At 44.0% G+C, this 25337-nt stretch overlaps 1 protein-coding gene across 1 annotated transcript in view; it reads right to left on the bottom strand.

Annotated features, from left to right (window-relative positions):
• LOC146868515 (olfactory protein-like) overlaps positions 1-23904 on the bottom strand; it is a 31593-nt gene extending 7689 nt beyond the window's left edge. Inside the window, exons 1-3 of the mRNA XM_085615649.1 lie at positions 23806-23904; positions 10889-11028; positions 2548-2615 (exon numbers count right to left, since the gene is read on the bottom strand). Of these exons, the coding sequence (XP_085471775.1) occupies positions 2548-2615; positions 10889-11028; positions 23806-23904 (307 nt within the window). The remainder of the gene's footprint in view (positions 1-2547; positions 2616-10888; positions 11029-23805) is intronic.
• Positions 23905-25337: the final 1433 nt, after the last annotated feature.

Consider the following 25337-nt stretch of genomic DNA (forward strand, 5'->3'; position numbering starts at 1 on the left):
GTTAGCTAAAAATAATCACTATATCGGTACTCAAAACAAGCTAAAAACAGTGCCATTCTTCTTCCACTAGATAAAGATAATTAAGACAGTTGACAGCACCTTTTGGTATAGTCTTAAAATGATGTTCCCCATAGAAACTGCTGCGTTTTAACAATAGCCTCAAATAAGTATTTACTCATAACTTATTTAACTGTTTTATTAATCTGCATGTATCTGAATTAAAAAGTGGGAAATATATTAACTGTTGCAACCAAAATAGCATCTGACAATTTCTTATAATGGTATCAAAGTTTGTGTTGGAAGGACACTGATAGAGTTTATTATGGAAACGTATTAGCCTTTTGGCTCTGACTAACAATGACTGAGCATGAACAAGGCAGTGCTGGCTGAATGCTTGGCTGGCATCTGCTTTTGATGTTGGCATGGAGTATGTTTAAGCGTGGTAGTAATGGGCAGGAAAGTGTCTATCAACCTTCATTTTTGAACTGTTCTTAGTGCAATCTACAAATGTTTCTAATGTAATGGGAAGAACAATCTGAAAAACACGTTTAAGATCAATTTATAAAGTATATAAGTGGGAGGCCAAACATTAAACCATATGATTTTCACAATATATTAGGCAAAATAATGTGCCTCGAGTCAATAGTACTTGTATTTCACTTTTTAAGATGGAATCTGCGGCTCTTTCCACACCATAGTGCTTTTTGCTGTATACACAGGCAAAGTTGCAGGGGTGCTGGGGAGGCGTGTTGCAGCGACCCCTAAATGATGTCCACAATAGAATTGTGGACAGATACTGGTTTTGTTATTATCCACTTTAAGAATCCAGCAGAGCCAGTCATAGGTTTCTTCACTTTACTTCATGTTTCAGGTCAGGGCTGACACAACGGTTGAGTAGCTGACAGTGGCGGCTCAGCCATTAAGGCAGAGGAGCATTGCCCCACTGCAGGCAGCGGAGAAAACATGAAAAATAAAATGGTAATATAAAAATGTTATTATAATTTTATTTCTTGTCCTGCCAGCAGAGCCGAGCTTATCGGCGGGCGGTGACATTATTGGTGATGGACAGCAGCGGGGAGGAGGAGTGGTGGGCACTGTACGTGTGCATGCCGGTTTGGCTGACTGTCTTGAAACGTGTTGTACAGACAGGAGGGGAATAGGCACAGGCTCCCTGTCATGAGTGAGTGCCAAGGAAGCCCTCTGCAACCAATCCAGGCACTTCTCTCATTCTGGTTAATAGTATTGCCAGCATGAGAGCAGCGTCTGCACTGGTTAGGGGAGTTTATTAGACTCTGGGAACCTGTGCTGGAGCCATGGACTGCAGGCACCGGAGGAGAGGACCAGGCAGCTGGTAAGTACACTTTTAAATTTGTTTGTTTTCATTAAATGTTTCTTTTGACTCACTGACAGGCACTGTGGGAAACTCGCAATTCCAGAACTCTCAATCGTAGTCCGTTATAACCACTGGTTGAAATGAACCACAATTGAAAGTATTCTTCTGGGTCAAAATATTCTGCCTGCGCTGCTCCTCCACTTTAATTTGACAGCAGCCGCCTCTGGCATCTAAGGCTGTTTTACCTTTACCTGCTCTTTTCAGGGCTCTGCATGGTCATTGCTAAAGATATGTATTACATAAGCATACCCAGCCTGCTCTTGTGATATATGCTTAATAAAGTAGGCAAAGTTAGCTGCCACTAGATGGCACTGTAAACCAGGGCCCTGAATGTTTATGACTCAGGCTGCACAAAAGCTTTTGACAAGCCTGTATAAGGTTATGGGCAAAGGAACCACAGAAACTAGGCATGTTGCTCAGTCTCTAGTTTAAAATGCTTCAACGAAGGGCCTCGTTTAGACCTCGACGTGCAGGTTACCCAGTCACAACGGTGACGAATATCCAGTCTGCAAAAATACAAATCCCATTATATTTCCATGGGGATTTATATTTCGGCAGATGGGTTATCTGTCCCAATGAACCCGTCTGTCGAGATCTAAATCGGGCCCGCCAAGCACAAGCTCACTCATGGAGGGAGAAGGGAAGCACAGGATTCCACAGTTATGTTTGAGTTTCCATTGATATTTGTGCCATTGCTTTTTGACATGATAACAGGTCATTCAGGTGGGTAAAAAAGTGTATGGAGTAGACCTGGGTGAAATTTAAATTAGGCTGGCATAATTTGCATAACATTTTGAATTTTGCCAAATGCTTTATGTGAATTTGGCAAAATTATGCCATTTCACAATTTCGCAAAATTATGCTGCTACTTGCGGCACAAATATAGTACAGGGACAACTCGAGGAACCAGAATGTGGGTGGCTGTTGTTTGTTGCTGTTCTGTTTGTTGCACTTTTTAGTCCAGAAGGCATCCTCATGTCAAAAATTCATGCACAAATGCATTTTTTACTAAAATATAGTGCTAAATGACGGCTTTACATTTTGCATATTTATGTGCAATTTTTCCAATTTTACCCCTCAATATGCAAAAGCAAATTACACAAATTTCTCACACCCTTATTGTGGAATAGACACCCCTTACGGTTGATACTCACCACTTAGAGTGTATTGACCGTCTTTGACGGTATGGTATACCATATCCATCTTCATGCATCCTGAAGGTCTGGAAAAGAACACAAATAAGCTTGCATATTATTTAGTAATCCATTGTGCTGTAGACAAAGAACACATATGTACCTTGATATTTATTTTATCACATAAGTATTCATCAGCTCACTAGACTTAATGAATAAGATACTGTAGCAACATGCCAATGTTTTCAATAGTCATGGTGGAGATGCATCAAACTACCAATTAGGCCCAGTGATTAAATGTATACCAGATATCCCAGTTCACAAGTCATGATGTACTTTTTCAGTCCTCCTGAAAGGTATCAGTGTACTCGTTAGGGGTGGGCAGAGCTCGTGGAGTTGTACCACGTGGAATTTTGCAGAGTTGCATTAAAACTCTGTGGAATTCTGAGGAGTTCTGCTCTGCTCTACCCAACCTCAGAATAAAGACTGGAGGCCATCCGTTGCCCCTCAAACATGAGCCAGCGGCCTGTCATACCCTCATAGACCACAGCGAGATACACGGGCCAGTGCAATATCTTCCTAGCCCCCCCAAAAATGGGGCTGTAAAGTCGTGGCCCACCGACACATCTCTGGTGATAGTGCCCAGAACAAGCTAAAACATGAGCTTGAAAATCCAGCCCCTTCCCTCTTGGCTTGTTGTTGCTGCTGCCGCTGCTCAAAACTCCTGCGAACCCACCACGACAACATAGACGATGATCAGCCAGACAACACTACTGTGAAACACAATCTTAGAGGATGTGCGGTTGTTTTTAGAGGAGATCAGCCAGTAGTGAAATGAAAGGTGAGATAAGTTAGAATAACAGGCCTGTTAAAACAGTTTTTTAGGCACAGACCATTTTGGGCACTTGTAATATGGGGATCAGGTGAAATAATATAGGAGTAGTGAGGATGAAATATATATGTGGAACACTATCTTCCTATGTATGTGGGGCTTCAGATCACAGTGAATGAATGGGTCACAGAGCACTGCAGAAAACACAAACACTTCTGAGCTTATCTCATAACACCAGCGGAAATCGCATTAGTTGGTAATCAGCCCTTTTTCTTTTTCTTTCTTCCTTGCAGCAATGGTGGGTTACCTGATTAGCGCTGAGACGTTTTAAGGTTTGCGCAAAGTGGGCAATAGGGCAGGGTTCCCACCTGCCAAGAGGTCCTTTGGGAAATGAACTTTCTCTCTAGCTCACTTCTGTGTAGTTCTGCGTCTCAGCCTTCAACATATTATTCAATATTGCTAGGCACTATAGAACTTGAATTAGCAGAAATTGCATTAAAAAACTCAGAGTTGTTGCAAAAAGGGGTCCCGAAAATATTTCTTGGCCATGACCACAAAATCCTTAGGATTAAACTTGATTAGCACTGAGAAGGGCCTTCTAATGGTACGTCAGCACAAAACCCTTCCAGGTAATCATAACCTGAGACCATTTAAAATTACCTTTAATCGAATCTCATGTTGTCTTATATGTTGAGAAAAGTTCCAACTTGCCTCTTACATTGTTTTTGTTTCCTATTTTGGTTAGCTCACGCTTTGCACATTATTCTTTTAGTTTGTATTATTCATGTTAGTTTATATTTGTTGCTGTTCATTTAACTTGTTTTTCTCACCTAGTATTTTTCACAGAATTGGATGGTTCACCTGGTTTGTCATCTAGTCCCCACACCTCAGTCTTATTACTTTGTCTTTCTCACTTATACCGGACACAGATCAACTGACTCGTGCCATTACTTACAGGCTGCTTAATATTCCTACCAGAATGGCTGCACAGCAGATGCGAACCGTGGCTGATCTGGCAATGTGCTAAAGGCCAGCCCGTCCGCACTCATCCACACCAGGATAACGCGTTCCACGGGTCATGCTGCCAGTTCTTGTGTTCCTAACCATTGCCTAAGGCAAGCGCACTATTCTAAGTGAATCCCTCTGCATTCTCACTAACAGGTGGTAAGTCCATGTATAGACATTGCAGCATCTTTTCTTTCTGTGATGGGAACCTAAGTTAACCTATCAGATGAATTGCATTGACTTTACTGAAACCTAACAGACTCGCCCACTGACAAAGCATTAGCCATTCAGACTGGTTTTGAATTAAGACATAGCAACCATTCTTCAGCCTTGGGTGGTGGCATTTCTCTTCTTGTGCACTACTCATTTAAAGTATCTAGTACAACACTCTCTGCTTTTACTATGATTAATTTGCCAGCTTTTTCTATGCAACCCTCATCTCACTGCAGTATCCTGTGAGTCTTGCTTCATCAGTCCTAAAATTAAACTTTGGAGAAATCGTGTCCAATGTATTGGTTTCTAATAAGCATTCCAGGTGATGTTATTAGGAGAAGGAGATTGTAATATTTGAGTGTTGGTCAATGGCTTCAGATCAATACAACGTAAGGGTTTAAAAAATCACTCAGTGTGAGCAATTGGGCTGTTGATTGAGTGGGGTGTTATCCCTGCTCAAGCAAAGCCACAATCCCTGTCAGGGTGAACCACAAAAGTTACTAAATTAACCTGTGTTTAACCCTCTGGTAGCTTGGCACAAATGCAGTCAGGCTTAGCTTAGAGGCAATGAGTAAAGTATTTCTGCAGTTCACAAACAGTACTAACATAAAACTCAGATCATTAAAAGCCTCATAACAATTTAGAAACATAGAGGATGTTTTAATAAATTGACACCAAGACAACAAGGATCCAATCAGTAGAACCGGAGTTATGAATTTTTAAAGTTTAAGGTAAAAAATAGCACGCCAAAGATTAAAGGGATAACCGCGGACATAAAACCGCGCAAGACAGGATCAAAGTAAAAAAATATGGCCGACGGCGATGGAGCGCAAATCACATAAAGTAAGCGCTCACCTTTGGACTTAAAATACATTTTAAAGGAATGTTCTGAGAAAGTAAAGTTAAGAGGGCAAGGCTGCAGGCTGTGTCCAAGATGGAGACGTCTTCATGGGAGAGCCGCTGGACAAAGTTGCAGTCAAGATTTCTATGTGCGGACTTAGTATCTGTTTTGGAAGTCAAAAATCTTCAGCGGGATGCGGCAGGAGGCTCTAGCCGATGAGAGTTCAGGAGGTTGGATACCCCTTTAGCCAAAAACCGTTGAACAGAATTTGCTGGTGCTGAGAAGAAGGTAGCAGGACCTACTGCGAAGTCAGGCCGACCGGCTATGCACATTGGCAAATAAACATGCAGGTTGGCCTGTCCTTCCCTCAGTTGCCAGAGCAGTTTTTAGCCAAACAGTTTCCAAATCCCCAATTGTTAGATGTTGGCAATCTGGGCACCATTAGCAGCACAACCGTGGGGCAAGGATTGGAAGGGCCTGGAGGGGCACCACCTGGGGGCTTAGGACTCACTCAGGCTGTGTCCAGGTACAGGTTCCATATGGTTGGAGCCTTTGCTGTCCCTGAGGCTCTGATTAGGAGGCCAGCCCCCAAGGCCTTAGAGTGACTCTGGTAGGCCTGGCTTCAAGTGATGAGGCAGGGCTCAAGCAGTGGAGCTGGACTATGAGGCTTGAAGGCAGGCTCCAGGCAGCAAAACAGTCCATACAGGTGCAGAGAAACAGCCTTCTGGAGTACATAGCAGCAGACAGTCCTCTGAGAGCCCTTCCGCAGGTCCAAAAGGTGAACTGAAGAGTGGTTCTGAGGGTCCCATCTTTACACCTGGTGTCTTCTTTGAAGTAGAACAAGTTTCTAAAGTAATCCTTTTGAAGTGCTTGAATTTTCCTGACTCCTCTGCCCTGGCTCCAAGCTGGCTGCATGAACAATGCAAACAATGCAAGGATGACAAATCCTTTTGTGTGAGCACAATCTATTCAGTTGCAAGTTGGGCTGTGCCATCAAAGAGGAATTGTTTATTACAATCTCTCCGGCACCAAACATGAAATGCTTACTTGTTCTCAAATAAAATATAGCATCTATTACATTTAATAAGTCAACCCAATGCTATCTTACTGGAGAAGTAGGCCTCACAGTAGTGAAGAATGAATGTAGTAGTTTTTCACTAGCAGAACATGCAAATCTTAAACGTGCACGTCCAGCCTCCTAATTATAGTGCACCCTGCCCTGTGGGCTGCATAGGGCTTAACTTAGGAATGTCATATCTGCAATATAAGGGGAGTGTAAGGCTCGGCAAAGGGGTTATATTACCAGGTCCATTTGGCAGTTTGAAACTGCATTCAGACTACAATGTCAAGCCTGGGGCATGTTTTGAGGTGCTACTTAAGTGGGTGGCACAATACCTGCTGCAGGCCCACTAGTAGCATTTAGTATACAGGCCCTGGTAATATGGTGCCCCACTCTATAAGGGACTTATAAGTAAATTAAATAAGCTAATAATGTGTAAGCCAATTTTACCAGATTTAAAGGAGAGAGCACAAGCTCTTTAGACAGGTTAGCAGTGATAAAGTACACAGAGTCATAAGACAAACAAAAATGTATTCAGCTAAAATGGGGGGGGTGAATGCAAAAAGTTTGGGGGAAGGTCCCCCTAAGGCTGACAGGTCAAACACTTTGGTGAAAAATTGAGCAAGTCTAAACAACAAAGGCTAATCTCTTCAGCTGATGAGTGTGGAGAAAGGACTTCTCCTTAAGACTAGAGGTGTGTGGAATTTGTAATACTGCCTGTGGAATTGGAAGAATTTAGCAATTCCGCATTACTCTGTTACTCCTGTAATGAGGATTACTAATAAATTCCTCCACTTATTCTAACGGGTGAATTAATCAGCACCAGCACCATTTCCAACTTGAGCAATGGCTTCTTGCTTGACTCTGCCATGGACGCTACGATTGAAGGCATTCTTGCATATCTATCGAAACCATGCACAGTGAGTTGTTGTGCTCAGCAACCACAAAGCCAGCTTGGTTATTGGAGAGGGTGCAGCTATTGACAGAAGGCATCAACAGCAAGGCTGGGATTAACATTGGTGTTAACAATCAGAAGCTAGAAAATTCATACTGGAAGCCCTACAGCAAACAATAAAGTGTCTAGATTCTTCCTTCCCTAGTCAGCCTATCGAGTGATTCCCAAAGTCTGCCACACTTGCACCGCAGCCAATCGGCAGCTGTTGGTTTAGTTGGCGCGCAGGTTTTGTGTAAGTGTATTTGGCACTGGAGAAGTAGGGCAGACTGTGGCACCAGGTGAGATGAAAGGAGTAAGCTCAGCTGTGGAGACAAGACAGCTGATCCATGTTTGCAGCAATAGTGAAGTGAGTGTCAGCTACCGGTTGGCATTGGCCCTTGACCCTCCCCACAGATTCCAATAAAATCCAGTGTAGCGGTGTAGGAACGAAACCTCGCCATGCCACACCAAAGTGCATAAAATGGATCAACTCGTTTGACTCTGCCAAACAGAAGCTTCTGTTCTTGGAAGAATTGAACAGAGGGCTGTTTTTGAAATCTCTGAATGTGCATTGTGTGCAACAGAGGTGTCCAAAAACAAGTCATTGTCAAGGAAATGTTATACCTTTAACGGACAGATTTGCATCAAATGAGGCCTTACATGCAGGAACGTGCCATGAAGGGAAACACACCCATCCATAGTGACATTTTTAAAACATTAACTGCTTTGAGCTGAATTATGATTTTCATGTTCTCTCATTTTTTAATCGTATCAGAAACAAAAAAGTCTCTCTCTCTAAAGACTCTGTAATGTATCACAGCGTTGATGCTTGTTATTTTTTATAACAAAGATAAATTCAGCTCCGCTTAAATTTGGCTTCTTATCATCTGCAGTTGATGTCTCACCTTCATGTTGCGTGCACTTGTGTGACAAATGCTCATGTCATGAAATTGCAAAAGGGAGAAAACTTCTTGTTGTTTCTTCTCCCTGCCTGCTGAAAAACACCTAAGATTACCTGCGAACGAAACAAGGTAGCATGCAAAGAAATCTCTTAGTTTCCAATGTAGTGTACAGGATATTTCACCTTTGGTCCTCTCTACAAACCAGGGGTGGGCAGAACTCCACAAAATCTCACAGAGTTTTTGTGTAACTCAGTGAATTTCATGGAGTGAAACTCCACGAGTTCCACCCATGCCTACTTCAGAGATTGTTCTAATAGTAGGACCCCCGCAATAGCTCACCAATAGAGAAAGATCTGTTCTACTGGGTCTGTAAACTAAAGGTAAATACACCACTTTATTTTCATATTTTTATCTTCAAACTTTATCTAGCATAGGAAGCCCTGCCTTTCTGGTCTACTATGTGTACCAATATATCTATTGCTAATGGCATAGCTGTGAAGATATCATGTTTGCAGAACACCATTGTGAAAAATCCAGTTTTCAAACAACTTATGAAAAAATTAGGAATGTTCATTAAAATACTTCATACCTTTTTTATACTTACAAATTTTAAAAACGAGAAACTAGAGCACAGGAGAGAGTTCTTTGTTGATGAGGTTGAACAGAGGCTGAATATGTAGATGAGGTTAGTGTAAAATGCAGATGTGTCTACTACAGTTTTAAGTGTATTGTGTGTTCTTTTGTAGGCCTGCAGATGATGGAGAGTGTAGTATTTTCTCCATTTGCCAAAGTAAGGAATGGATAGGATTGGATAGTATTTATAAAGCGCATTTCTACCCACGGGTGTCAAGGCGCTAAGCAAACGTTTGAGGAGAAAAAGGACCAGCTTCCAGCTAAAAAGCAAATAACCAAGTTTTCAGAAGTTTCCTGAAGCCCGGAAGAGAGCCCGCCTTTGAAATAGAATGGGGCGGGGAGTTCCATAGCTTGGTCGTTGCCACATAGAAGGAGCAACCATCCCATCTGGACCTGTGAAATCTGGAAGAAACCAGTCTTCTTAGTGAGGAGGATCTCAAGGTCCTCCCTGGATTGTACCACTGAAATACGTTTTTTACGTGTGAGGAGCCATTGCTGTGCATAGCCTTGTCCACCATACTCAGGACCTTAAAGGAAATGCGCTTTGTTATGGGGGCCAGTGCAAGGCTTGAATTCCTCCTTGGCTGACTGATACTTCAGGATGTTAACAATCAGCCTTGCCGCTGCATTCTGTACCACCTGAAGCATGTTTAGGGCCTCTGTGCTGATGTTAAGGTACAGAGCGTTGCAGTAGTTCAGCCTGGATGGAACTAGTGCGATGATAGTAGGCCAATGTAGTTCATAGTATATATACGGCAGGACTTTCCGCAGGGCTTTTAAGATGAAGTAACAGGTGCTGACTGTCCAGCTGACCTGGGCATCGAAGGTCAGACCCTCATCTGACCAGATGGAGTTTGGTGATCCAAAGACTAGCACCTCAGTTTTGTCCGCATTGACCTTTAATAAATTGTCATGCATCCAGCATATAATGCTGGACATACATTGATTAAAATTTTGGGCAACTGATTGCAAACCATTTGTTATGGAAACTCTGCAAGTGGGGTAACAAAGAGGTTAAAAAGATTAGGGCTAAGCGAACATCCATGGGGGACCCAACAGAGAAGGCAGAAGGCCTTTGCTCTAAAGCACTATAGCTAACGATGTGAGTTCTGCTGGTCATAAAAGAGTGGAGAAGCTGTAGGGCCCTACCAGTAACTCCTGCTTCCAGCAGTCGCTGAATCATGCGCACTGGGGCAATGGTATGGAATGCCACTGAAAGGTCAAGCAAAATCAGCACTGCAGATCCGCCTTGGTCAACCTGCATGCGGATACAGTCGGTGGCTGCTACCAGTGCGGTTTCGGTGCTGGGACTGGCACGAAAACCATTCTGGGAGCTGTCAAGGATTTCCTGGGATTCAATGTGTTTCATTGGCTCAACATTGATGAATGAAAGTAACAAGGCGTTTGTCTGTAAAGACCAGCTAGGCTAGTGATTCTGTCTTAAGAACACTTTCTCATGGCCCCTTCATTGTTTCCCATGAGGAAAATAAGATTCCAGCTCAGATGTTTACAATAGACTACTGCGCTTTTGTGTCACAAGAATCATGCATCATTCCAATAAAGTGGTAAAGATACTTACCATTAAGGTAGAGGGAAGTAGCAGATTACTACTAAGAGTAAAACCAGATTGGATATGGCCTGATGCAATAAGTTAAACAAATAACAATTTCTGAAGCTGTGCTCAGAGCAAAAGGTTGAATCGATAGTCAAGTGATGGGGTAAAAAGGGTTTCCAAAAAATGTCTAAAAATTGACCCTAAAGTGAAAAATGTTGGCCAAAGTATGGAGAGTGAAATAATTTTCTAAATGTATGCACATACCTTAAAGTAAAAAAATAAGCTCTAATAGAAATCATTGCTGTATCTTCTGTATATTTCATGCTCATTGAATACTGCCTAGTAAATAGGCTACTAGCTTTGTTGAGTGCTTTGTCTAACACTTACCCGGCGACGCCTGTGGCAGCATATAGGGATCCGTCGTCAAGTAAGCTAAATATGGTGATGGGCATCTTCATCACTGACTTCATCTGAACAAATTCCGGACAGTTTGATGCAACTGCCACAGCATACCACTTCCCTAGAATCTGGAAGAGAAGGGACAATCAAAAGACTCCAGAATGCTGACACGCCTGTTGTATATAGAGTTACTGCCACGAGCCAGCTATCATATGGCGCGTGACAGTACTGGCATGTGAATCACCTGCACAAGAGCAGGCATTATGGTGTAGTACCCTTTTCTCCCTTTCCACAATGCCAGAGCTGGCAGATGAGAACCACCTCTACCGGTGGCCGTAAGACAGTATAAAACTGCTTCTAAATCAGAGCATGGGAGTATTCTGAAGAGACAGTACTCAAAAGACTGGCCCAACAGTTTAGTACAAGAAGAACCTGCATTGTTTTCAGAGTTCCTGTAAATGCTCCCCCATTGATAAACATTGCTTTTCTAGAGTTTAATGCAGATTTGTCAAGCTGTCATCAAAGGTGTTGAATGTTAGACATAATAATAACTACAGATGGGCTATCTATCGCTGCCACTGTATTGTCTATATAGAGAGAGAAAGGGAGATAAAGAGAAAGGATACATATTGGGTAATTATTTATTGTGGTCCAATACTCCCATTGTGGGGTTCTAATGAGAGCATATCAGTTACTCTTAACTTTTGAGTAACTTTAATACTTTTGACTATTCACCGAATCCGACTGTAAAGTTACTCAAATGTGTAAGAGTAAATAACAAATGTAAATTACTCAAAAGTTTAAGTTACCTTTGTGAATAAACCCTGCAGTTCATGAATAGCCCCAGGCCCTTCAGTTTGGTGGAGACATGTATGTTACACTCTTGAAGTAAATATAGACTCAGATTTTGTGAATACCCAAAAAAGTATTAAACCTACACAAAGGGGTAAATTATTCAAAAGTGTAAGGAACCTTTGTGAATCTGGCCCTAGGTTTCTAACTGAAACTGATGAAAGTAATACTGGTAGAGATTGTGTCACTTAAGCTGCATTTTTAACACATATTTTAAATAACTTTGTCACATAATATGATTATCCATGATACACATCATACTAGCCATGACAATTGTAAAGCTCTGCAGAGTGGTTTGTGACTGGCATTATGATGATGAGATCCATTTTTCTCTACGAATGGTAACATTTGTTTCATATTTCATGGTTCCTTGTGAAATATGGTTGTTGATACCACAGCATTTTGCGGAATAAAAACACTCAAACACGCAGTGCATAGTATTTATGCAGATGCAAATAATGTATTATCATATTATTAACACATTTGAATATGGGGAGGAACGAGAACTCATGAGAGGCAGCTTTAAATAAATCATGATTCCTGACCTTCCCTCAACAATGGCAATAAACAGCATGTTACGCTCTGTGCATCTGCATGTACAGATAATTCCATGCTATTTTTGATGTATATGCAAAACTAACAGATGTAATTGATTTCCCAAAAATATTTAAGAGAACTCATAGGTGAAAGTGATATCCTGCCACAGGAAATTGGGCATTTCAGCTATACCATTGATCTATTGTTAATCCCCATTATCTTATTAAAGACAGTGGGTGGGGTGGGGTTAATGGCCCAGTTGTTTTCTCTGTAAAGTGTCTGCAGCATTGTATCCATGAGAGTCAGCTGTGTCTTCATTATTTCATTTGCCTTCTGCTTTGAGCACTTTTTGTTTAGATGTTAAAACTTCTCTTATTCTCTAGAACTTAAAGTCTGTGGACAGTTGGGTAGAATATTCTTTAGATTTAGGGTGATTTTTATACTTCGAAAAAAATCACCTGAGTGTCAGGAGTTCATATGATTCTGCATCTAATTTTTTCCTGAAATAAATACATAACTGATGATAACTGTCTAGCAGCTGTGGTCACAGTGTAAGGAGCGCTCATAGGCTGAGACTTCAGAAAAATGCAGCAGTATGAACATCCTGTTTTGTTTTAAGAACTGTCTTTCGGTTTTTATTTTACCTTGCTGCCTTGGAGAAGTGAAATGAACTCTTTATTAGGCTCTGAACTGTGTTCGGTTTAGCTTTTTCTTTCACATTTATTTCCACTTCTTGTGTCATGACACTGTTATCCACTTCAGATAATTCTAGCATGGCTTGTATTTCCTTGTCATGTATATCATTTTTTTCTGAAGCAGTTAAATTGTCTGAAATCTGCCCTTGCCAGAGCAATTGGAGGATTAGTATGGGTATTTTTATTGATGACTATTTCGCTTGGGATTAAGAACAGCAGGGTAGATCTCAAGTTATTTAGGCCCGATTTAGAGTTTGGTGGACATAATACTCTCTCATGAATGCAACAGAGTTCCATGCCCGCACCTGCTTTTCACTGCTTCGAAGCCACAAGCCTTTGGCAGTAAGCGCTACATAAATACTGCAATCTCAATCCGTCATTTTAGGAGAGCCATGATACAGGCCGCTGGTGATCTCTCACAATCCTGGGCACCCCAGGCACCAGAATGCAGCTTTCAATGCTACTGCCCCTGTCAGAGTGTTGCAGCAGTTATTGACAATGCATGTAGGGCACGCCAGCACCCATGGGTGTGTGTGTGGGGTTGTGTGTGTGTGTGTGTGTGTGGGTGGGTGGGTGGGTGGTTGTGTGTGTGGGTGGCTGTGTGTGTGTGTGGGTGGCTGTGTGTGTGGCTCAGTGTGTTTGGGTGGCTGTGTGGGTGGCTCTGTGTGTGTGTGTGTGTGGGTGGCTGTGTGGGTGGCTCTGTGTGTGTGTGTGTGGGGGTGGGTGGGTGGGGGTGTGTGGCTCTGTGTGTGTGGCTCTGTGTGTGGGGGTGGGTGGCTCTGTGTGTGGGGGTGGGTGGCTCTGTGTGTGTGGGCGTGGCTCTGTGTGTGGGGGTGGGTGGCTGTGTGTGTGTGGGGGTGGGTTGCTCTGTGTGTGTGGGGGTGGGTGGCTCTGTGTGGGTGCAAATGCAATAGGTCTCGCATTTGAGTGATTAAGCTATTGACATTGTAAATAACAATGCTGTTTCTTTAAATGTTTTAAAAACAAAAACATAAACAAAAATAATGTCATGAGCAATGCCAATAGCTCTAACTTTAACAATGCCTAAACCATTGCATTGTAAATGCTTGTTTTGTTTTCCTGAAACAATCTCTTGCTTTGGAAGGTTGGTTCTTACAAAAAAATGTAAAAACCTCGTTGAATGACTGTCAAAACCGGCGGAGGCCAATCACTATACTTTTTGTACAGTGAAAGGCATCACTAGTGTCTTTCAGTGTACACAAGAGAGCAAAAGTGACCACTGGGCCAGCAGCAGTTAACTCCAAACTTGGCATACTGTGCCTTCTGATCAGAGGCATCTTTAATCTGCTCAAATGTAACCCTTGGCATCATGGTTTTAGTTGAATACATTTTCTTTAAACAAATATAACTGGAAAATATACCACAGTATAAACCATATGTGCAGATGTGCATATTGCCTCTCGTGAGTTATAGACTCCGTCCCACACACAACAAGGGGAGAGGATATAGCCTGACGGCTAGAGCGGTCAACTGCAAAGCTGGGGAAACGTGTTTGAGTCTCGGCAAGGGATGCACAACATCCTGCGATTCTGGGCAAATCACTTAATCTCCCCGTGCCTAACAAAATGAATGTGTCCCTCTGAAACGCAACTAGTGCTCGTATGGAGTGCTCTGATACCTTAGGGTCAAGTTTGTGCTATATAAAACTCTGAAGCAAAAAAAATGGAAATAAATTACATTTAATTTTCTCTGTGTATATAATATAAGACTATTCGCAGTCGAAATGCGGTAATGAAATACATTTTCAACTGCCATGCATATTCCCCCTGATTGTGCGCTTTATTTTGCTTGGGGGAAGAATATTAGCCAGCCGCTGAATCCAGATTGAGGACTCCAAAACTACAAAACTACCAAGGATATTGGTCGCTACTCCAGAGGTAAGCTTGGCCCACGGGGACGTTGCTCTGGTTGGGGGGCATGCATGCACTTGTGCTCGGGCGTACTCCCTCGTGGGTGTGGCGCTAGGGGTTCAAGTACTTACGTCTCTGGTTACCGGCTAACTAAGGGGAATTTATTATTTGAATAAGCATGTGCTGGATTGACAGCAAATTTAACCTGTGCTTCACGACTACATACTTGCCCCAAAAACGTTTACTGAACAACATAAAGAGTACAATGGCACCCTTGTAATGTACTCGTATTCTTCCACATATCTTTGCAACGCTCCAAATTTCTCAATGCAAAAACACCAATTGATGGACAGAATGCAGAACAATGTCATACATTCACCCCAGTATAGAGATCTGGGCCTAAATCCATCGTTTTTTTGCTCACCATGCTGTTCCAGTTTGAACCCAACCATATGCAAATCAGTCTTGACCCTGTGCCTCATGGGTACAGTCCAGCCTGAACTGCCAAGCCAGGTCCTCCCTGGACTGGAAACAAGCATCCTAGGACTGGTTTCGGGGTTTCACCCCTCTTCAGCCAGGATAGCTTGATTCCAGTGGCATGAAGAGCACGGGACCCACGTCTGGGCATACCCTTCCCACTCGGGGTGACAAATGCAAAAACACCAATTGATGGACAGAATGCAGAACAATGTCATACATTCACCCCAGTACAGAGATCTGGGCCTAAATCCATCGTTTTTTTGCTCACCATGCCGTTCCAGTTTGAACCCAGCCATATGCAAATCAGTCTTGACCCTGTGCCTCATTGGCATCGCTATTTGATTGTCTTTGGTGAATGTGGTGATGACAGCCCATATGGGTCGAATTGGTTTGCACTACAATTCCCAGAAATCACGGCGGTTGCCGTCCAGATTTTCCGAAGTATGGCAATTAAAGCGGTGCATTTGTTGTAAGTGCGATTGTAATTTGCCCCACATGATGCCTCTGATGAGGGCAGTGACCCGAAACGCGTCACGCGTCACGCGTCAGGCATGGTATGGCAGGGTAATGGATTCCTAACTACCGTTTTCTTTGAGGATCAACCGTTGAACTAACTATAACGGGAGAATTTCTATGGTTTTGTACGAGTGAAATGTCCAACTAACTATAACGCCCCTGAAACCTATGTTTTTTTCAGTGAATTTCGAAGGTTTTTTAAATGCTAATTCCTAACTATAACGAACCTGATGGTTTTTTTCAGTGAATTTCAAAGGTTTTTTAAATGCTAATTTGTAACTATAACGTGTCTGAAACCTATGATTTTTTCAGTTAATTTTTAAGGTTTTTGAAATGCTAGTTTCTAACTATGCCTACAGTGGTAGGACATGTAAAGAAAGAAGAAAAAACACACAGAAAGAAGAAAAAGAAATGCAGAAAGAAGCAACAGAAGTCCTCAAAGACAAAGAAAAGTGCAGGAAGAAGGAAGACGTGCAGAAAGAACAAACAGAGGAGCAGAAAGAGGCCTTGTTACAAAATCATCCTGTACCCTCAACTTTTTCAGATGGGTACTGGTGGTAACTGACTAATCAGTCCTAGAGCCAGTGCTATGCTAAAAGACACTTAGAATACCGTTAAAACACCTACATACACTAGGGAACACTATGCGTTGGGGTACCCCTGTGATTACCATGGCCTCCTCTGTAAGACCCTAGTACATGATAGGGCAGGGGGATTAAAACTACCGCTTAAAACACGCCACAGGGCACGTTTGCACACTGGTGAAGGGAGGGGCGAGCTGAGCTGTGGCCGTTTTAATTTGGTGGATAAAGTCCCCATGAATCCTGAGTGTCCCTTGGGTACAACTAGCCCACTAGGTACCTCCAGTAAGCGCCACATAGCTATGTTGCAGAGAGGTGTAAAAAGGGGCACGACCTGGACCACCTCTCTGCAACGCAGCGCAGTGGCGCTTACTGGAAGCACCTGGTGGGCTAGTTAGCCCCCAGGGGCCCTCAGGATTGAAGGGGAATTATTTCCCCAACTTAAAACGTGCCACAGGGCGTGTTTGCTCACGTCACCTCAGGCCCCGTCCCCTCCCTTCACCACTGTGTATACACGCTCTGTGGACGTTTTAAGTTGGGAGATTAAGTCTCCTTCAATCCTGAGGGTCCCTGGGGTCCAACTAGCCCACTAGGTACCTCCAGTAAGCACCACAGAGCTGCGTTGCAGAGAGGTGTAAAAAGGGGCACAGCCTAGACCACCTCTCTGCAACGCAGCGCAGTGGCACCTACTGGAAGCACCTGGTGGGCTAGTTGGCCCCCAGGGGCCCTCACGATTGAAGGGGAATTATTTCCCCAACTTAAAACGTGCCACAGGGCGTGTTTGCTCACGTCACCTCAGGCCCCGTCCCCTCCCTTCACCACTGTGTATACACGCTCTGTGGACGTTTTAAGTTGGGAGATTAAGACCCCTTGAATCCTGAGGGTCCCTAGGGTCCAACTAGCCCACTAGGTACCTCCAGTAAGGGGCACAGAGCTGCGTTGCAGAGAGGTGTAAAAAGGGGCACAGCCTAGACCACCTCTCTGCAACGCAGCGCAGTGGCACTTACTGGAATCACCTGGTTGGCTAGTTGGCCCCAGGGGTAGGGTGACCAGATGTCCCCGTTTTCCCAGAACGGTCCCTGTTTTTGGAGAAGTGTCCCGACACAGTGTCCAGGTTAAACACAGAAATGTCCCTGTTTTTCATTGTTACGGCTGAGCATGCGCGCGCATACTCTCTTTGCACTGTTTACAGCATGTGTTGTCAGTGGGCCTCGCTGTGCATGGTTCGTGCAAGATCCGTAGGCTGCTGCCCCACGATATCGGCCCGATGATAAGGCCGCGTGGCCCCCACTTCTCTAGGGTGGTGCTCCTCCCGCGGCTGGGTCGCCGCGTAAAAATCAAAGCTACCAAGTACCCAACGTACGAGGAGCACTCGGGCCTCAGCTGCACACAAGGAGCCAATCATAGGTAAGCACGCCTCCATCACAACGATTCCTTTCACTGTTCAAACTGCCCTGGATGCCTGACGCGTTTCGAAGTGTCCCCACTTCTCTTCAGAGGCTTTGGCAGTTCAAGAAGAGCGCGTAAGGCACCACCCCCTTAAATACATGGATGCACGCCCTGGATGGGCTTATGGGACTTGTAGTGCCTTACAATGCGCAAATGTTCAGCTGGCAACTTGTTCGAGCCCACAGATGGGCCTCGCTGTGCATGGTTCGTGCAAGATCCGTAGGCTGCTGCCCCACGATATCGGCCCGATGATAAGGCCGCGTGGCCCCCACTTCTCTAGGGTGGTGCTCCTCCCGCGGCTGGGTCGCCGCGTAAAAATCAAAGCTACCAAGTACCCAACGTACGAGGAGCACTCGGGCCTCAGCTGCACACAAGGAGCCAATCATAGGTAAGCACGCCTCCATCACAACGATTCCTTTCACTGTTCAAACTGCCCTGGATGCCTGACGCGTTTCGAAGTGTCCCCACTTCTCTTCAGAGGCTTTGGCAGTTCAAGAAGAGCGCGTAAGGCACCACCCCCTTAAATACATGGATGCACGCCCTGGATGGGCTTATGGGACTTGTAGTGCCTTACAATGCGCAAATGTTCAGCTGGCAACTTCTTCGAGCCCACAGATGGGCCTCGCTGTGCATGGTTCGTGCAAGATCCGTAGGCTGCTGCCCCACGATATCGGCCCGATGATAAGGCCGCGTGGCCCCCACTTCTCTAGGGTGGTGCTCCTCCCGCGGCTGGGTCGCCGCGTAAAAATCAAAGCTACCAAGTACCCAACGTACGAGGAGCACTCGGGCCTCAGCTGCACACAAGGAGCCAATCATAGGTAAGCACGCCTCCATCACAACGATTCCTTTCACTGTTCAAACTGCCCTGGATGCCTGACGCGTTTCGAAGTGTCCCCACTTCTCTTCAGAGGCTTTGGCAGTTCAAGAAGAGCGCGTAAGGCACCACCCCCTTAAATACATGGATGCACGCCCTGGATGGGCTTATGGGACTTGTAGTGCCTTACAATGCGCAAATGTTCAGCTGGCAACTTCTTCGAGCCCACAGATGGGCCTCGCTGTGCATGGTTCGTGCAAGATCCGTAGGCTGCTGCCCCACGATATCGGCCCGATGATAAGGCCGCGTGGCCCCCACTTCTCAGCCGCGGGAGGAGCACCACCCTAGAGAAGGGCTCGAAGAAGTTGCCAGCTGAACATTTGCGCATTGTAAGGCACTACAAGTCCCATAAGCCCATCCAGGGCGTGCATCCATGTATTTAAGGGGGTGGTGCCTTACGCGCTCTTCTTGAACTGCCAAAGCCTCTGAAGAGAAGTGGGGACACTTCGAAACGCGTCAGGCATCCAGGGCAGTTTGAACAGTGAAAGGAATCGTTGTGATGGAGGCGTGCTTACCTATGATTGGCTCCTTGTGTGCAGCTGAGGCCCGAGTGCTCCTCGTACGTTGGGTACTTGGTAGCTTTGATTTTTACGCGGCGACCCAGCCGCGGGAGGAGCACCACCCTAGAGAAGTGGGGGCCACGCGGCCTTATCATCGGGCCGATATCGTGGGGCAGCAGCCTACGGATCTTGCACGAACCATGCACAGCGAGGCCCATCTGTGGGCTCGAAGAAGTTGCCAGCTGAACATTTGCGCATTGTAAGGCACTACAAGTCCCATAAGCCCATCCAGGGCGTGCATCCATGTATTTAAGGGGGTGGTGCCTTACGCGCTCTTCTTGAACTGCCAAAGCCTCTGAAGAGAAGTGGGGACACTTCGAAACGCGTCAGGCATCCAGGGCAGTTTGAACAGTGAAAGGAATCGTTGTGATGGAGGCGTGCTTACCTATGATTGGCTCCTTGTGTGCAGCTGAGGCCCGAGTGCTCCTCGTACGTTGGGTACTTGGTAGCTTTGATATATATATATATATATATATATATATATATATTACCTACTGGCGATAGCCAGTAGGTAGTTATAGTTAGGACCACGTTTCCATAGGAAAACCTCAACATTCTATTTTGAATAACTTTGGCGCCGGTCGACGAATCCTCGCAAATGTTTCAAAATAGGTGGGGCGCTACGCTCCGCTCCTACCCTGAAAGTCTCGGGGGGATCCGTCAAGCGGGGGCTGAGATAAAAGGGGGGTCCCAAAACGCGTTTTTCCCATGCATTTTTCCATAGGACCTTTAGAACGAGCTACAGCCCGAACGGCTGAACAGAATTACTCAAAATTTGGCAGAGAGGTAGTCCCTAGGTCAAGGAAGTGCCTTTTGTAGGTTTGGTGTAAATCTGTTCAGTAGATTCTGAGAAAATAGCCTTTAAATCAATATATATATCTGAGCCAGCTTACGGTACGCTTACCGTACGCTTACGGTAAGCGTACGGTGGCGTGCGCGAGCGCGATTCTGATTGGCTCTTAGATCTTAGTAAACATTCGAATCGGCCGAAACCAGGAAGCGGCGGCCGCCATTTTGTCTCTCGCACTGAGAGTGATTTTTAAAATATCAAGCCCAAAAACATGTAAAGGGGCTGTTTTGACAACTCCCTCCCACATAGTCATGTTGAGGGAGTCCCCAAACATCCCCCAAGTGCAAAAACGGTTTTATTTTTTTTTCGGCAATTTCGCGGGGTACGCTTACCGTACGCTTACCGTAAGCGTACGGTAAAAAAATAAAAATAAAAAAAACACTATCCACACTTACCCCACCCCCTGTGCTTTTGGTGGCCGAAGGCCACCAAATGTACAGGGCTTATGTTAAGGGCAAAAAACACTATCCACACTTACCCCACCCCCTGTGCTTTTGGTGGCCGAAGGCCACCAAATGTACAGGGCTTATTATAAGGGAAAAAAACTTAGCATTTAAAAAACCTTGCAAATTCACTGAAAAAACCATAGGTTTCACACATGTTATAGTTAGCGGAAATTTTACTGATAAAAAACCAGTGAAATTCCCCCGTTATAGTTAGCGCAGGCAACTATAACTCACGCGACTGCAATCTTCTGCTGATGACATATGTGTCTTTATGAAAAAAAAATATTTGTAATATATGTATAGCTAAAAATGTATGGAAGAAGACATGGGCAAATAAGTGTCTAAATACAGTATTAGCATCAGCAGAGGATTGCGGTCGCGTGAGTTATAGTTGCCTGCGCTAACTATAACGGGGGAATTTCACTGGTTTTTTATCAGTAAAATTTCCGCTAACTATAACATGTGTGAAACCTATGGTTTTTTCAGTGAATATATATATATATATATATATATAATGACAGTAAAAATAAAAATATATGTCTCCTGATAATACACTTGTTTTTAGAGCAACTGTACTAAGGAAATACACATTAGCACATTTATTACTACATTGTAACATTTCAGTTCATTACCACAGCATATCAAAACTGACATGAAAAGCACCCTTTTACTTCTCATGGGTTGCATGTAACAATTACTTTAATAAGGGAAACAAATCTACTAATAGTCATGAGGTCTCTTCTGTGTGAATTTTCTATTCTGCACAAATGTAACCCCTTGCATCTTGGATTTGATTAAGTATCTTGTGCATAATATGTTAATTCCTAATATTGTTGAGGGAGTGGAGGGACATCATTCCTCACTCGAGGCTTTTACTGATATGTTTTGTGCCCCTCCACACACTCATCAATGAAAAGTTTACACGGGAGTTTGACTACACCCAACCCACCATGGACAGCCAAACCCACTGCATATGGCCTGTGCAATGGTGTTGGACACAGGGTCTGCATTGAACAAGAAAGTTCAAAAAAGACATTCAGTTTTCCTTGGCTAGTAGCAAAAATTTTAACGAATAAAGTCCTTGTGTAAAGTGGGTCCAGCAGCTTATATAATAGGGCTTTAAGGTCCCCGCTAATCTGCTTTCGATTGAGGCTTTGTCTTTCTTGCCAGCAGCTTACACCTTATGTGTAGCTTGTCCTAGAAACTTTTTCTACACAGCATGCATCTAAGATCTAAGAATACGAATTGCTGTATAGTAGCCTTGTGTGCTCAGTTGTCGACAGAGCGGTTTCAGCCGTTTTGCCCACGATGATTTGTACGCCGGGCAAGCAAACATTAAATGGGCAGTGCTTTCAATCGGGGCCTTGCAACATGGGCAGTTTTTCTCCTTGCTTGGGCTCCACTTTGCTGTCGCCTCACGAACAGGGAGAGTTCCGAGCCTAAAGTGGACGTAGAGTGCTCTATCTCTTGGTACTTTAATTGTGTCGAGAAAGGGCTCAAAATATCCAGTCTGCTTGTGGGAATAGAATTCTAGTGTTAGTTTGCCCATGCTGAGATTATGGTTCTCTTGTAGGTCCACCCATTCCCAGTATAGGCGTTTGAGTTCCTCTCTCCTCGGGGGTACCTAGCTGGCCCAGCAGCCCTGGAGACCCATAGCTGACAGCGTTCTTTTAATATCAGCAATCCAGCCTATTTTCCCGCCAGTTTCTAGACTAATAATCTCAGTCATGGCTTCTACATAGGAAGAGAGTTCAGGCGTCCGCCTAATGTGGGCCCAAAAGAGTAGGGGGCGCAACCTAGCTATGTCACCCAATGACCACCTACACATATCTAACAATAGGGGTGCAAGGTGGACGTACTTGGGTACCATGACCAGGTCTCTCAGAAATATGTATCCAGACCTGCAGAGATCATCAAGTTTTTCGAACCCCCAGACTTCTGCTCCATAAAGGGCAGAGCTGACTGCTTTTAGGTCGTAGATTTGGAGGGCTGGGGCTACGGGCCTAGTATGAGATATTCTTTCCCAATTACTCCAGTTATTATTTTATGTCCCAGCAAAATCTTTGCTATGTGGGGTTTCCAGGACATCTTGTCAGAAAATCTTACGCCCAGATAATCAAAGATGTCCACCTTTTCGAGGGGGACACCACCTAGCAAAGGGCCGCTTTTGTATGACCTGTGGCAATTAAAAGCCATAAATTTGGTTTTAGAGATGTTTATGACCAATCCCATGTTATTGCAGAAAAGTTGAAATCTATTATTAACATGCTGTAACCCTGCTGGGGTCTTAGATATCAGCAGGGTATCGTCTGCGAATAACAGGGTTGATATTTTGTTTTTAAAGTTTCATGCAGATTTATATGACTCACCAAAACCTCCCTGTGCTATCACTACTAGCAGAATCTGAATCTCAGAAGTGGTGCAGGCAGAAGAGAAGTATTGCCAACTCTTACTGCAACAAAATACAGTATTCAAAACAGTGCAAGTCTGGAATAGAGTTCTTTAGGAGTGTTGTGTCAAATCCATTTGTGAAAGAAACTGAAATGGTCAGGTGAAGATTGAGGTGCACTTGAAAGTGTGTGTTACACTCATACCCCAATATCCAAGGTCAATGATTATTGGATCTAGGTCCATTGGGAGGAGTGTGTTACAATGCCATATCAGAATACCTGGGGTGATTAAAGATTTGATTGAGTTGCATTGGAAGGAATGTGTCTGTAATGCTGGGGATACATTTGAGGTGCATTGAAAGGAATGGGTAGTTAATAACAGACTATTTAAGATATAGCGTGATTCTGGATTGAAATGAGATGTATTTGGAAGGGGTGTGCTATAATGCAATAGGGGAATATCTGAAGTAATTCAGGACTGAATTGAGTTGCATTAGTAGAGGTGTGTTTCCTGTCATACTAGATTGTCTGGAACAACTGAAGAGTGAACTGAAAACATTGGAAAATATATGTTAGGCCCCAAAGTAGAATAATGACGGTGACTAAAATCAGGGTTGCAGTGCATGACTAATAAAGATCTAATTTGCTGCACTGGAATATCAAAGTTATGCAGTTTAAAATGAACATGCATTGGAGATGATGCATTATGTAGTGTGTCCTGTGCACCTCTTTTATTCCTCACAGACCTGATAATTTTCTAAGTTTGAGATATATGCAACAGATTAACGCAATTATGAGAGTTACCTTCTGAGGGTCAAAGTTGCTCATTACTGGAATCTCCATAGCCTGCACCTGAAGCAGGCCTGAGAAGAGCAGACCAAGGCTTATCCACATCGCAGACATGATGGTCTTCAAGGTCTCAAGCTGTCTGTGACTCTGGGTCTTTTATGGCTGGACTACTCTGTCTCCTGAGGCTCAGATGTTTGCTGCACCGGACACTGAGCATTTATACATCTCACTACAGGAAGTAAAGCAGGAAGGTTATTTGCTGCCAAGACTTTGTTATGTAATACATTGCACCACTGGAGATACAAGAGATATCTTGATGATCTAATGTCACTTTTATGCTGTCAAATACTTGACTCTGCTTGATAAAACTGGCTTAGTTTCTGGTTGCATGCACTGATTAACAAAAGATCTTAATTTACGGTTAAGTAATCTCCTACATTGGTTTCCTGGCATAGCTATTCTAGCTTGCTTGCTCCAAATGTGGGAAGAAGATAAAGTGCAAGCCAACTGTAGGTCATGAGGTGATCCCTAAATCTTAATTGCTGGACATCCATGTGAGACACCGAAACATAGGAGAGCAATGTGTGATGGTTTTCACATAATGACATGTTGCATGAGTTTAAAGTGATCACCGGGCATGACAAGGCAGTAGGGAGATTCATCATATTATTGAGGTGCAAAGGTCAACTTTACTGAGTAGAAGAAAGCAACTGTAGTGTATGCCATTAATGTCATTGCTAAAACTCATGCGTATTCACATGGGATGAGATGATATGCAGTGAAAATGATGTATTACTCTCTAAGGGCCTCATGTACGTAGCCCAATACCGGTCGGTAACGGCCGATTTTCGGTAATTATACCGTTACCGACCGGTATTTAGGCTGTTGACATGTAGGGGGCTCATTTCTGTAATCGGTAAAATTACCGAATCGGTAATTTTACTGATTCGGTAAATGCCGAATACAGTAATGAGATGTAGGGGGACTGTGTGGTGGGTGTGGGGATTCGTTATTTACCACCAACTAATAGTTGGTGGTAAATGACGAATAGGTGTGAAAATGCATTATTGTGCACTGTGAAGTGTGCAATGTGGCAGACATACATGCCCCTAGGGCATGTATGTGCGCCACATGTGCACACATGGAAGAATCAGGAGTGCAACAGGGTGTCAATGTGACACCCTGCCACCCTTGAATGTGCTCCCCCCATTACCGAATCGGTATTTACCGATTCGGTAATGAGGCATACCTTCCCATTGATTCAATCAATGGGAAGGCATGCCTCATTACCGAATCGGTAAATACCGATTCAGTAATTACCGACTTACTCCGATTCGGTAACATTTACCGAATTTTTACCTACATACACTTTACCGATTCTTAAATACCGAATCGGTAAGATTCGGTATTTAAGAATCGGTAAAGTGTATGTCACCTACATATGGCCCTAAATGGGCAGACTCAATCCAAGCAAGATTCCAAAAAACTGTTTCCTGATCTGTACTGGACAAAGCAAGTCATACTGTGTTTCCCCTTTTGTCTTGAAA

The sequence above is a fragment of the Triturus cristatus genome, chromosome 1_2 (assembly GCF_964204655.1).
Source record: "Triturus cristatus chromosome 1_2, aTriCri1.1, whole genome shotgun sequence".
NCBI classification, from domain to species: domain Eukaryota; kingdom Metazoa; phylum Chordata; class Amphibia; order Caudata; family Salamandridae; genus Triturus; species Triturus cristatus.